Below are 13,753 nucleotides of genomic sequence, written 5' to 3'. Positions count from 1 at the left end.
AGGACACCACCTATTTTAAAAAGTATCTGTTATGTCAGGCTCTGCCTGATAGGCTTTTGTATATATTACAAAGCCCCAGATTTTGTGAATGGGCTGTGTACATCACTTACTTTTTGATTCAAGGACAAGGTTTGCCCAGAATTGGAGAGGAAGGAGCTAACTAGATGCAGGCTGTGAGGCCTTTTTGATACACTGAAAACAGGATTCTTTCATTTCCCCTTTTCAGCAGCAGCAGCTCTAGAAACTACATGGCTAAGGATTGTGTGTGTGTGCTTGTTTAATTTAAACTCCCTGACCCTGAACTCCACCTCAATTTCACAGCATGTCTTCTGTGATCACTTCCATCAATTTATTTTTTGCGTTGAGTGGTTGGGATTTTCAAACACCATTAGACCCATTAAAATGGCAATTATGCATTCAAAGGAGCTCCTTAAACTTAGGTTGATGTTCAACAAGGTGTTTTAGGGAATCCCTTTCCAGTGTTGCCTACAGATTCTTAGAAAAATATGTATCATTACCATTATCATGATGCCATTATAGATCGCTTTTATTGTATTGGCGTGCAATTACAAAATCTTTTCTATATTGCATTTTATATAGCATTTAAAAAGTGTGCTTAGCAATCTCACCTTGGACTACATAAATCTCCAAACAACCATAGGGAGTGAGTCATTATTTCCAGAATGTACTTTTACAAGGTCATCCAATGGAATTGATGGTAGAGCCACAAGGAGCAAACACTGATTTTGTGCTTCAACATCAAAAGACTGGGAACAGAGAATGGTGTTAATGGCCTCAGGGACTGCAGCAAGGGCTATAAACTGGTGAGGCTGGTCCCTTCCCTTGGCTGGGCTCTCAATGCTGCCTTATCAGATATCTAAGGACCACTTCACACTTTACAAATTTCCAGCACAGACGTTGCTTCCATGTTGGATACTGCATGACTACTAGACATAGATGTGTAATAATCCTTCAGGCATGTAGATTGTTGCATGTTCATGTATTGGACACTTGTACACTTGATGCTTGGCTAACGTTGTTGAGAAACAGTGTTTGAGTTTTGGTCTCTGTTGATATTTGGCTTTCTTCCAGCTCTGCACCATTGTAACAAAGCAGTAAAATGAAATGAAATTCAGTTGCTGGACAGCATACATGACGTCAAACTAAACAGTGGTTTGCTACCTGCTATTCATACCACCACTGTACAAATAATCCACCCCATCCCTTACACTTGCATGCATGCACACTCATGCACACACACCAGTATGGGAGTTAGGTATTTGTCATAGTGCTTCTCACTACAGTGGTACCTCGGGTTAAGAACTTAATTTGTTCTGGAGGTCCATTCTTAACCTGAAACTGTTCTTAACCTGAGGTACCACCTTAGCTAATGGGGCCTTCTGCTGCCACCGCACCGCTGCCACACAATTTCTGTTCTCATCCTGAAGCAAAGTTCTTAACCCTAGGTACTATTTCTGAGTTAGTGGAGTCTGTAAACTGAAGCATCTGTAACCCAAGGTACCACTGTATATCAATCAGCCTGAGCCCTGAGATTGGGTGGGCAGAGCGGGGGCTGTTTCTGGTCCCATCAGCTAGGGTAGCCTGTTGTGTGGGAACCAGGAGCAGGGCTTTCTTTGTGGTGGTGCCCCAGCTGAGCAACTCCCTACCCTTAATCTACCCAGAAGGATTCCTCAGCAAGAATGCTACATTTGTTGAGCAAGACTTAGAAAACAAAAACCAGAGTTAGGAGAGGAGTCTTTACTATTTAGTTATCAGCTCCTGCCATGGTCAGCTAGAGAATAAATGTTGAAGGAAATTGAAAGAACTTGAGATGCATCTTCATGGACTCTGATAAAATACTTGAGTCCTTTAGATCCTCCTGGATGGATGCATTATACTTTGGCAATGCTGAAATTAATCCCTTTCCCCATATTATGAGGAGATTTGTGTTTCTTTAGAAACAGCACATAAAAACTGAATGACATAAAATGGCACCAGGGTTTAACTTTTGTCTTGATGTTTTAAAACTGGGAGGCTATTAGTTTTCAAAATAAGAATAATATCCACCATGTCTCATTATGGGAGATGTTTAATGCAGGCTCCTCTTGACTGATTCAGAAATGTAAGCAGATTGTTCATAGCAATGTCTTCAGAATGGAGCTCATCTTGAGAGGGAAGGGTTCTAATTAAGATCCAGCAAACAATCTACTCTGTAACTTGCAATTAAGGAAATAATTGATTTACTGTAATGATTAATCATGTAATGCTTTCAGCCTCAACATTTCTGAACTTCAAAAAACAACACAGCTAATGTCAACCAACTCAAATCGGTTCCTTCAGTGATTAATGGGAGCAGACAGCCTAAGCACTAGTATTACACAAGTGCTCAGAGAAGCGTGGCTGTGAATTTCAAGAGTGCATTTGAGCAGAGGATGTGTCTCAGGTTGCTGTAGGCATCTAAAGCCAGACTCTTCATTAGCAGAAAAATCATTCTTTGCTGAAAAGAAGAAGCCCTGAAGAATATTTAGAGGCTGAGCCAGGACACTGAGACAGTCTAGCTCTGCCAAAAAATCCTCTCTCTCTGTTTGCCCATTTCAGTCCAAAGGAACAGTCCAAGACATGTTGCCATGGCATCAAATAGTAAACCGTGTCCAGTGTGCTGCTTCCAGTTCAACACACTGTATTTCAGAATGGGGAGAGAGATTTGCAAGCTACCAGGGGGGTGGCGGGGAGGGGGGTGACGAGAAAAGGACAAAGTGTGCTACATTTCGTGGTATGAGTGGCTCTAGGCTGCAAATGCAGCAGAGAGTCCCATGGTACCACTTCACTATGGCACGAGCTTTCATATGCAAGAGCCTTAGCTTAGCAGATGCAGGAATACGACCTGTCTTCTGAAGTCTGTCTTGCAATGCATATTTGGCTCCATAATATTTCTGAGAGCCAGACAAGACAGGAAACATAGACTTGGCCTCTCAAACCGTTGGCTTTGGTACCATCATTTAGCTGCAGTACAGGATTAAGCAAAATGTGGCAGCGTATCCCAGTCGTTGCCCTACTGTGCAGCCCTTCTGTTCAGCAGTGGCAGAGCATATGCCCACGCTGCCCAGGGTGGATGTGCTTCTGAGGGGGGTGGGGCATGGGGCGCGCTCCTGAGGGAGCGGGGTGGCATGGAGGGTGCCCTCCCAGGCATGGGATAGCTGCTCTGGTGCATGGAGCGGCATGTGCATCCTGCAGCCGGGGGTGGAACGAGCCACCCACAGGGGCGGAGCGAGTCGCTGATGGCGGACATTTGGTGTGCCGCCTGCCCACAACTGCCAAATGTCACCCCTCTCAGCAAAGATGCCCAGGGCAGTCTGCCTCCCTTCCTGTACCCCCCTTCCTCCTCCCCTGCTGTTCAGGACTCCAGGTAAACCTGGAACCAGAAGCTCTGAAGTGCCATTTGGGGTCTGAAGAAAAGAGGGGAGGTTTTAAGAGATAATAGCCACCCTGACCCTCCTGCAGCCTCCCTCTGATTTGCTACATAAAGCTAGTGGTCCAATGAACCATTGGGGAGGGGGGTGAGGGCTGGAAAGCAGGTAGGAGGAGGGATGAAGCTGAGAACCCTTGACAAGGAGGATGGATGCATGGAGAGGTGCAGATATAAAAAAGGTACAGCAAAAATCTTCCGAGTTTAGTTGTATTTTCATTACCCTCTTCAAGCAGCAGCTTTTGAGAACATGAAAAAAGAGGGCAACACAGAAGTTGCTTTGTGGTTCAGCAAATTTGCAAACTTGTTTCTTATTTTTGTTATTTAAGCTTTCTTAGTTAAGCTTCTCAAAAACAAAACAAAAAAGCCTTTTTATGAGTGTCAAATGATTAGTTTCCCTGTTTATTTCCAACACCATCTACTATGGTACATATCCATCACCTGAACTACTGGAAAATACGTATCAGTAAGCAAAGTGGAAACACCATGATATTTTTAAGATCTTGACGCAGAAGCTGGTACTTGAATTGGATGAACTCAGAGTTCTACTGTCAGATTCACTGAGAGCCAATCACAATCTTGTTCAGTCTGAGTGCCGCTTTGGGTGAGCGAAAACTGTAATGACACACAGCCATGTTTTTGTTCAGTAGGACTAGATAAGTTCTGCAGAGCACTTTCTACACTTGAAGTGCTATAAGAACCATAACCATGATTAGTACATTTGTTTATTGCATTCCTGGTACTGTATATTATGATTATTGTTTCTGATCTATGCTGTTGGATATATTAGTAGAAGAGCAGGATATAATGAATTACTGCTCTGCAATTGTTAATATATAAATAATCTGCAAATTTCAGAATGCATTAAGTATCATATTCTCCAATTTATTTATTTATGTATTATTATTGACAGAATTAGAAGGCTGTGTCCAACTCTGTGTTACAGACACTGATCTCTTTGGTAAAGGTCTCTCAGTGGATGTGACTTAGTAGCAAAAAAATTGAGCAGCAATATAGGAAACAGGGCGGGGGCGGGAATCCAGTCAATTCTGCATGCCTTTTTTGAAGATAACATGATGTTTTAAAACACTATGCAATCCTGGACATGATTTAAGATTCCTGCAGCATCTTATCTGTGGCTGTGTTGCTAAATCATCAAATCTTATTAACTCATCTGAGCTGACACTCGGAGCCTGAGCCAAGTCGCAACAATACTGTGCTGTGTTCAAAGGGTTTGCTGTGTTTTGCTACCAATCTCTGTTTCTAGGATATATTTTAGGAACAGTAAATGCAACATTTAATACTGCTTCCAGTGTGTGTCACTGCCACCTGCATCTAGCAGGAAATAAGGCAATTGCCTGCTAGAGAATGAAAAATTGGTATCAACAGAATCAGGGCCAGATATGGTCGAATTGCAAGGCTGAGCAAATGTTATCTCCTCCCCCTCCTCAACCCCCCCCTTACTGTATGTATTTATACAAAGGAAATACAACTTTGTATTTGCTTATAGTGATGGCTACCATATTGGGGTTGGCAAGCAATGAGAGCAGGGGCACAGCCCTGTGTGTGTATGTGTGTAATTGTAATGTAAGAGAGGCTTCTGAAAATGCAATCAATAGTCTGTTCCTCCCCTCACCCATGCTCACTGGGCAGCAACAAAAAAGGCTAGGCTTGCAAACAAGCAACGTTTAATTAAAAGTGCAGGAACCTTTAAAAGCCTCAAAAGAGCTTTACAAGCTGGCTGTGCAATTGTGTTTTATTACAGCAACAAAATTCTCACAAATCAGGTCTGCAAAAATGTAGGAGGGCAACAGAGAAGTGGCAATCAGGGTGTTCTGCAAAGAAAAGTAAACAAAGGATGGCCATTCTAGTGAAAAGAACAATCCTAGCTGGTCAGTGTTTGAGTCTGGGGTGGAATTAATCTACCTCTCTCTCCAAGGTACCCCACGCTTCCTGGCAGGCTTTCTTGTGTGCCTTTAGCAGCTGTGGAACAAACCAGACCAAAACAGTGGCGTAGCATGGGTTGTCAGCACCCGGGGCAAGGCAAGTAATTTGCGCCCCCTAACCCATGGATTTGCGCCCCCTAATCCATGGATTTGCGCCCCCTAACCCTAACCCCCAGATGTTGTGCCTGGTGCGGCTGGCCCCCCTGCACCCCCCACGCTACGCCACTGGACCAAAATTTAGCAGGCAAACTTTTCCTCACCTGCAGATGCAGAGATTGGGAAAGCTGCTGCTAAATTTTCCTTATCAGCCTACCATCTTTCAGATTGTTTCATGGTTCTGTTGAAAGGCATGCAAGTGACAAAAACTCATGTCACAATTACTTCAAGATGCCCCTGCAGGATTTGTGATTGTTTTCATCACAGTACACTGCATCGTTTAGATTTCTGTAACTTTAAAATGGCCAGTTACCTCAAGTGAAACTGAGCTAGCAAAACAAAAGTTTGGAATACTAAAAAAAGGGGGGGTGTTTTAAGTCAAGGCAGATTTAAAACAAAACAGGTGCCAAGCTTCAGAAAGAGCTGGTGGACTGTAAAGAAGGTCTAGACATTTAAGGCTTTCAACACCTTTAGCAACTGGATTTGTTACTTCATGGGTAGAGGGGCCCTACATTTTACTCTGACAATGTTGACTATGTGTTGTACCTTTTGTGGGCTTTAAAAGCAGGAAGCATCTCTTCAACTTGAATGTAAGAATGGTATCCCAACCCTCTCAGCATGTATTTTTTGAAATGAGAGCTATAACACACACTATAGATGCTTCCAAAAATGGTCCTGCATAGCATGTGATTCCTATTCTAGCTGCTCTATTGTCTTCTGCAGTTTATGAAGGAACTCACTACAAGCTGAATTAATGGTAACTCAAACTTTATTCATGATGAAACATGGGAGCCTGCACAGAGTAGTTACTCCTCTAGCCAGATCTCCAAAAGCTGGCTTCCTGGGGTGGAGCTGTTTCTCTTGAAGGTGCCACATGTCAGACATTTAGTTGATAATACATAAATTACTGAGTGCACACTGGAAGGACAGATCCTGAAGCTGAGGCTCCAATACTTTGGCCACCTCATGAGAAGAGAAGACTCCCTGGAAAAGACCCTGATGTTGGGAAAGATGGAGGGCACAAGGAGAAGGGGACGACAGAGGACGAGATGGTTGGATAGTGTTCTCGAGGCTACCAGCATGAGTTTGACCAAACTGTGGGAGGCAGTGGAAGACAGGAGTGCCTGGCATGCTCTGGTCCATGGGGTCACGAAGAGTCAGACACGACTAAACAACTAAGCAACAACAACAGCAACATAAATTACAGTTGCACAATGGAGAAATAGATTGGAACCACATGGGAAAGTTTGTATGTTTCGCCTGGGTGCTGGTGCGAGCAGCTCCAGGTTCTCATGACCTAGAGTGGGTACCCTACCCTTCCCACACTGAAAGCACACATTTCCCTCGTTCTTTGCAGTTTTTAACACACCCTCTGCACCAGTTTCCTAAGCATGTGGAAGCCCCAAGGAGGTTTGTGCCAGAATGAAAGGAAAACAAGCAGCTGGCTTCTGCAGAGGGAATGGACAATCTCTTAATGGCCATGGTGCCCTGTGTTTCAGCAGAATTCACCTCCCGCAGCAAGAGGAGTGGGCCAGAAGGATTAGAGAGTGTGTTGCATCTCAGTTCATTGGGCTTTTCAAACATCCAAGGTCTCCATGCCTTGTAAACTGCTGAGCTATTAGCACCAGCCTTGGCTGTTGGCAGAGATGTGGAGATCCACGTGCACATCTTCATGTTACGGCTTAGAACACTCACCACAGGAAGGCCATTCTCACTGGTATCCCCATAGCAACCATAGTAGGTGCTGCTTTGATCCTAAGCTCCCTCGATTTCAAAATAACTGAACCTCCAGTTAAGTGTTCTCATACTCATAGTGTCAGGGCAGGCTGTGGTGCTTACTAACAGGTGTAGCAATTGCTGTGTCAAGCATTTTCTGTTATAATGAGGCCCACGTGTGACAGATCAGATGAGTGAGCAAAGACACACGAGCTGTGCATTAGGTTGCCTCCATTAGGTAATTTTCCTTGACTGAGAACTGCTTTTTTTAAAAAAACAAAATCCTTGAAAATGTGTTAATACTTGCTCTGGCCTTGATCAGGCTTAATATAACAACCGGCTCATACTGATGTTACATCTGCTGAGAAATCTGATGAACTTCACACTTTCCTCCCTTTCATTGAGTTACTAAGATTAGCTTCGAAATACTTTGCTGTTAGACGTGAGACAACCACGGTGCCAGGTAGTTTGTGTGGGTAATGCTAGGAGACATTCCATCCTGCAGGACAGAAACCTTCAAGTCCTCATTGGCTGGGATTTAAACATCTGCAGTTACTGCTGTTTTCTGATATTTTCTGTATAGCTTGCCTTTGGTTCCCTCCAGATTTTGTTGGACTCCAATTCCCAACAGTCTCAGCTGTATAGCCAATGGCCAGGAATGATGGGAGTTGTGGTCCAAGAACATATGCAGGGCCACCAGTTCCCCATCTCTGCACCACCTCAACTACTCCTGAGTCAGAGTACAAGCTGCTCCTAATGGCTATGCAGCATTTAGCCATTTCTGTAGATAGTATAGATCAGGCATCCCCAACCTTTGACCCTCCAGATGTTTTGGACTACAATTCCCACCATCCCTGACCATTGGTCCTGTTAGCTAAGGATCATGGGAGTTGTAGGCCAAAACATCTGGAGGGCCGCAGGCTGGGGATGCCTGGTTTAGATAGCTTGTCCATCCTTAAAAACACACACATATACCCCAGAGATTTAGCTCCCTCTCTAGACAGCCCGTTTCATTGCTAAACTGCTCTTGGAGCTAAGAAGTCCTTCTTAATGTAAAGCCTGAAGCTAATGTTTTCATAAACCCTGATGAGGGTATCATTGATGTAAGTTCTCTAAATTTGCTTCAGCAACATTTACACTAGTCTAAATATATTGAGGATACCAATCACAGATCTGGATTATTGGTACTCTTTGTCTTTCTGTCACCATTAAAGCACCAATCCTGTGCTTTCCACAAAAAGCCCAGTATGCTTCCATTGGAACTCTTTCCTTTTGCAGTTGTATTTCCAGCTACCTACATTTAGCACATACAGTAAAATTATAGCATAATTATAGCACAGCTCAAGCCTGCCTACGATACTGACATAGGGAGCGACAATGGAAGAAGAAGAAGAAGGGGTGGATATGCTTTCAACATTCCTCTGAAAGGGCTTGCTTTTCCTGTACATACCGTCAACTCCAGGGCTTCATTAAGGAGGCCATTGCGCTTACTGTGAAGGTAGGCGTTGGAGCTGCCAGTCTTGGCCACACGGATCCTGGCCAGCCGGGCTTTCTGTGGAAGGAAGCAAGGTGGGGAGTAGGTTAGACTTCCATCTATATATCAACCTTGATTTCTTTTGTGTGAGTGATAACCAGGATTTGTCTTCAGTTTTTGTTGCTTTAGAAAAGATATACTTTTCATCATACTGTACTTGTTGACAGTTTTATTATTTCCTACAATTTTTTTTTAAAATACTAGTTTTACTTTCTGAAAGAAGGGATGTGGGTGGTGCTGTGGTCTAAACCACTGAGCCTCTTGGGTTTGCCGATCATAAGGTCGACTGTTTGAATCCCCGTGATTTTTTTTACCTTACTTTCTGAAAAGGAAAAGCTTTGTTATTTATTTTTTTAAAACTGTTTTCTATTCAAGGAAGAGGAACATGACTGAAGCAAGGAACCAGGATTTCCAATGAAACATAAGACTGTGTGTTCTTCCAAAATTCCAGAGGCCAGATGTTGGGAAGAGCTGGGTTTGTATTCTGAAAACTATAGAATCCTGGATCAGCCTTGAGTCTCAGTTGTGCTGTGTATTTAAAGCGGTATCATACCACTTTAAACAGTCACATTGAAAGTTCCCAAAGAATCTTGGGAATTGTAGTTTGGTAATGGTGCCAAGAGTTGTTAGGAGGCCAGTATTCACCTCACAGAGCTACAATTCCCAAAGTTCCTTGGGAAGATGGATTGACTGTTAAACCACTGAGAGAATTGTAGCTCTATGAGGGGAAGTTGGATCTCTTAATAACTTTCAGCACCCTTAGCAGACCACAGTCCTCAGGATTCATTGGGGGAAGCCATGGCTGGTTACAGTGGTATGATAAATTTATAGTGCAGATGCAGCCTTAGACTCATTGGATGACCTGGGTCAATTCAGTATCTCCTAGCTTTATTCAAATGTTAACTTGGAATACTGATGCATTATATCGAAAGGTTATTAGGAAATAAAAAAATGAAAGCATTTTCTACATTTATGGTACAGTCTTATGCACACTAACTTCAATTAGTGGCGCTTACTCCCATGGTAACACACAATGGGTCAGGTTGTAAAGGCACAAACATTAGCATGTGCATTTTATGTATTTTAGGGTTTTGACCCATTCTTCACTGTAAGGTCTCAGGGTGGGTTACAACAACAACAAAACCAATAAAAGAAGTAAAACAGTTGATATACAATTATTAAAACAAGTAAAACGATTCCAAGTGAAAGCAGCGCAGCATAGATTAAAAATGAAACAGAAGAGGAGGGTCACATGAAAATGCCTTAACTATCAAAGACTAGGGTGGAAACCGTTAAAGAGTAGCAGTGGCACAATCCCTTTCCTTTGGGAGTTTCCCATCAGGACAGCAAAAAATATTAGGGTGGCCCTGTTTATTTTTCTACCCTTCCCTTCTTTAACATCCTGTATGAGGAAGACTTCTGTGAAACTAGAAAGGTATCTCAGTATTTTGTGTCTTTCAGCTGGTCATAATAAAAGACATGCGATGGCTGCTGTTTAGATTCTTTTCTATATGGACCGTTGTTGTTGTTGTCATCATCATAACTGAATCTATTTTCATATTTTGATTATTCTAAGACACCAATCACTCTTATTTTCCCATACGTATTAAGCTTCGTTTTCTCCTGAAACCCATCCAGCAATTTAGTGGGAGAAAAGTTAAACTGTGTTTCATTGTGTTTTCAGCAACTGGCTCTGATGCTTGAAATCTTTTGTGAAACATTTGGAATTCAGCAGCACCTTTTTGGCACACAAACTGTGCCAGTGTTACCAAGGCTACAAAGCATCTATCTCTGCTGATTACGGAAAGAAGGCTCTCTCTGTATGAAGAGAGGTCAGTTTGTGTGTCCCCCGGAAATATACTTGGAGTTGAGTGTGGATTTCATGCTCTTTATTCAGCTCATAGTAGTGAGGAATGAAAGTTTCCCCAAAACATCTGCTTTATATGCATTATTTACACAATGGGCTGCACATGATTGGCTAATTCTGGGATTCTCCTGTGGGACAATCAGGTTGTGGATTCACTTCCACCTGGAGCTGGATTGGGTGGCTCCTGCGGACCAATCAGACTGCTGCATTGTTCTAGGACCAATCAGACTGCTGCCTTTTGGATCCTATTCAACTCAGTACATAACCCCCCCAACACACACACACACACACACACACACACGAACACACACACATATAATTAACTGGTGTCAGATCTGGGTGCCCTCTCCCCAATAATTGCATATAGAGACACTTATTTTTGTGGGGCAGGGGAATGAGCAAGTTATTCACAGAGTAACTGACATAATGAGAAACAGCAAACAAAAGTCATTATTTTAAGAAGCTGCTATAAGACCAATGATCCATCTAGCTTAGTACTGCCCATACAAGTCAGCAGCTTTTTATTTAGTAGCAACAACTTATTGGTCAATTTTTACACAAAAAAGGTCTGTCAGTAAGTTACAACATTTTAAAGAACATAATCATGGATTTCATGTGTGACAATGATACGAGTGATATCAACAGAACAGTTAATTAAACAGTTGGTCTGTGAGCATTTAGAAAAGGGATGCTGTGATTATTAAGACCCAGCATGGGTTTCTCAAAAATAAGCTATGCCAGATGAATCTCTCTCTCTCTCTCATTCATATATATATATATATATATATATATATATATATATATATATATATGCTTTCGTAGATTTTCACGGGTACAGGAATGCAGGTTTTGGTGTCCTCGGGTGTCTTCCCGTGTAAAAGTTGGGGTGTCTAGGCGACGTTTCGACGAGGTCTCACTCGTCATCTTCAGGCTGGTGCTTTCGGCTTCTTGTTACTGGAACAGAGCAGGATCTCAGTGTTTGAGTTCCTATAAATACTGTTGAGGGGGTGTGGTGTATAGCCTCCAATGTTCTGGGCAGAGAGGAAGTTCCCAGGCTAGTGTGCCTTTTCTTCTTTTGTTCCTTAATTACTTGAGGGATATCTTGAGTGATTTCTTGAGTGATATCCTGAGTACCACTTAGGTGGGTCATTAGGTGTGGATTAGTTGCTAAAGTCTTTGTGTCTTGACCTCTTGAACTTTGTGAAGAGTTTTTCTGAGAAGATGGCTGTACTGCACTTAGTTGTGCTCTGGCTTGGCTTCGTGTATAGGGGCGAGCTGTGGTTTTGTGGCCTGTGTCAGCCAGATCTGTGTAGGGATTGCAGGGGGGTGCAGCATCCGGAGGTGCCACCATGGTTTGGCTACTGGATGGTGTCTGTAATTTATCTGTGGAGAGGGTCTGGGTTTGGGTCTGGTGTGGTTGATTGGTGATGGCGTTCTGTGTGCCTCTGGATCTGGTGTCAGTTTTTGTGGGGAGGGCTAATTTCCAGATGTCTGGCAAGCGGGATGTGTCGTCACGCTTGTTCATGTTGTGAGGGTGTTTCTCTATCTCGATGGCTTCCATGATTATTCTCTTGTGGTGATGTTCCATGTTAAAGAGCAATTTGGAATCTGCAAAATTAATTTCGTGTCCTGTTTCTTTCATGTGTTGGAAAAGAGAGGAAGTTTTTTCTTCTTTTTTGACGGCATTCTTGTGTTCTGCGATACGTGCATTTATTCGTCTGTTTGTTTGTCCAATGTACGTGGCTGGGCAGACTTTGCAGGGTATTTCATAGACCCCTTGGTTTTCCAACTGGATTTTATCCTTGGGGTTTCTGAGGATATTGGCTATTTTTTGGTTGGTGCAAAAGGCTGTTTTGATATTGTGTTTATGGAGGATTTTGCTAATTTTATCTGTAGTGCCCTTGATATAAGGAAGGAGGGCCATGCCATTGTTTTCTTCTGTGTCTTGGTTTTTGGGGGGTGTTTCTTTTTGGATTAGCTTCGTAACCCTGTTTTGCTGGTATCCATTGGCAATTAACACATTTGAGAGATTCTGTAACTCAGTTGTCAAGTGATTGTCAGCCAGGCGTTTGGTTCTGGAGATGAGAGTCTTGGCTACGGAGTTTATTTGTGCAGGGTGGTGGTGTGATTGTGCATGTAAGTAGCGGTTGGTGTGTGTTTTTTTCCGGTAGATAGTGTGTCCTAGGGAGCCATCAAGTTTTTTGTAGATTAGGACGTCAAGGAAGGGAAGTTGGTTGTTGGCTTCTATTTCCATAGTGAATTGTATTTTGGGGTGTAGGCTGTTGAGATGTGTGAGGAAGCTATCCAGTTTTTCCTTCCCGTGTGGCCAAATTACAAAGGTGTCGTCAACATATCTGAGCCAAAGTTTGGGTTTGTGTTCTGACTTGTCTAAAGCATTGGTTTCAAAGTGTTCCATGTACAGGTTTGCGATGACCGGTGAGAGGGGTGATCCCATAGGTGCTCCTTCTATCTGTTTGTATCTTTGTCCATTGTGGATGAAGTACGTGTTGGTTAGGCAGTGGTTGGTCAGGTCCAAGATGTATTCGGGGGGATTGTATTTGTTTTGAATGGCTGTCAAGGCTTCATTAATGGGCACTTGTGTGAAGAGAGATACAACATCGAAGCTCACAAGTAGGTCATTAGGATGTAGGTTTTGCTTCTTTATTGTTTCTATGAACTGGAAGGAGTTTGGAACGTGTGAAGAGATGGATTCTGCATAGGGCTGAAGTTGCTTGGCGAGAAATTTAGCGAGATTTTGTAGAGGTGAGCCTATGGAGCTGACTATTGGTCTGAGTGGTGTTCCTTCTTTGTGTATCTTGGGGAGGCCGTAGAGTTTGGGGCATCTGGATGATTTTTCTCTGGGGATGATTCTTAGCTGGATTTCTTCACTGATAGGAGAGGCTTTTATTTTGGATTTGGTGGTTTTTTCCAGATAGGTGGTGGGATCTGTTTTTATAGGTTGGTAGGTAGGATCTTGGAGTAGATTTGATAGTTTTGCTTGGTAGTCCGATGTGTTCATCACCACAGTGGCATTACCTTTGTCTGCTGGGAGAATGATTATGTTGTTG

The 13,753-nt window shown here is 42.9% G+C and overlaps 1 protein-coding gene across 6 annotated transcripts in view; it reads right to left on the bottom strand.

Annotated features, from left to right (window-relative positions):
* KCND3 (potassium voltage-gated channel subfamily D member 3) overlaps window positions 1–13,753 on the bottom strand; it is a 269,070-nt gene that overhangs the window by 18,699 nt on the left and 236,618 nt on the right. For all 6 annotated transcript variants that reach the window (XM_081916341.1, XM_081916338.1, XM_081916342.1 and 3 more), the window contains exon 4: window positions 8,735–8,836. In XM_081916341.1, coding sequence (XP_081772467.1) covers window positions 8,735–8,836 — 102 coding nt within the window. The remainder of the gene's footprint in view (window positions 1–8,734; window positions 8,837–13,753) is intronic.

Source organism: Podarcis melisellensis, assembly GCF_964234715.1.
Source record: "Podarcis melisellensis genome assembly, chromosome: 6".
NCBI lineage: Eukaryota > Metazoa > Chordata > Lepidosauria > Squamata > Lacertidae > Podarcis > Podarcis melisellensis.
This window is presented reverse-complemented; position numbering and strand designations above follow the sequence as displayed.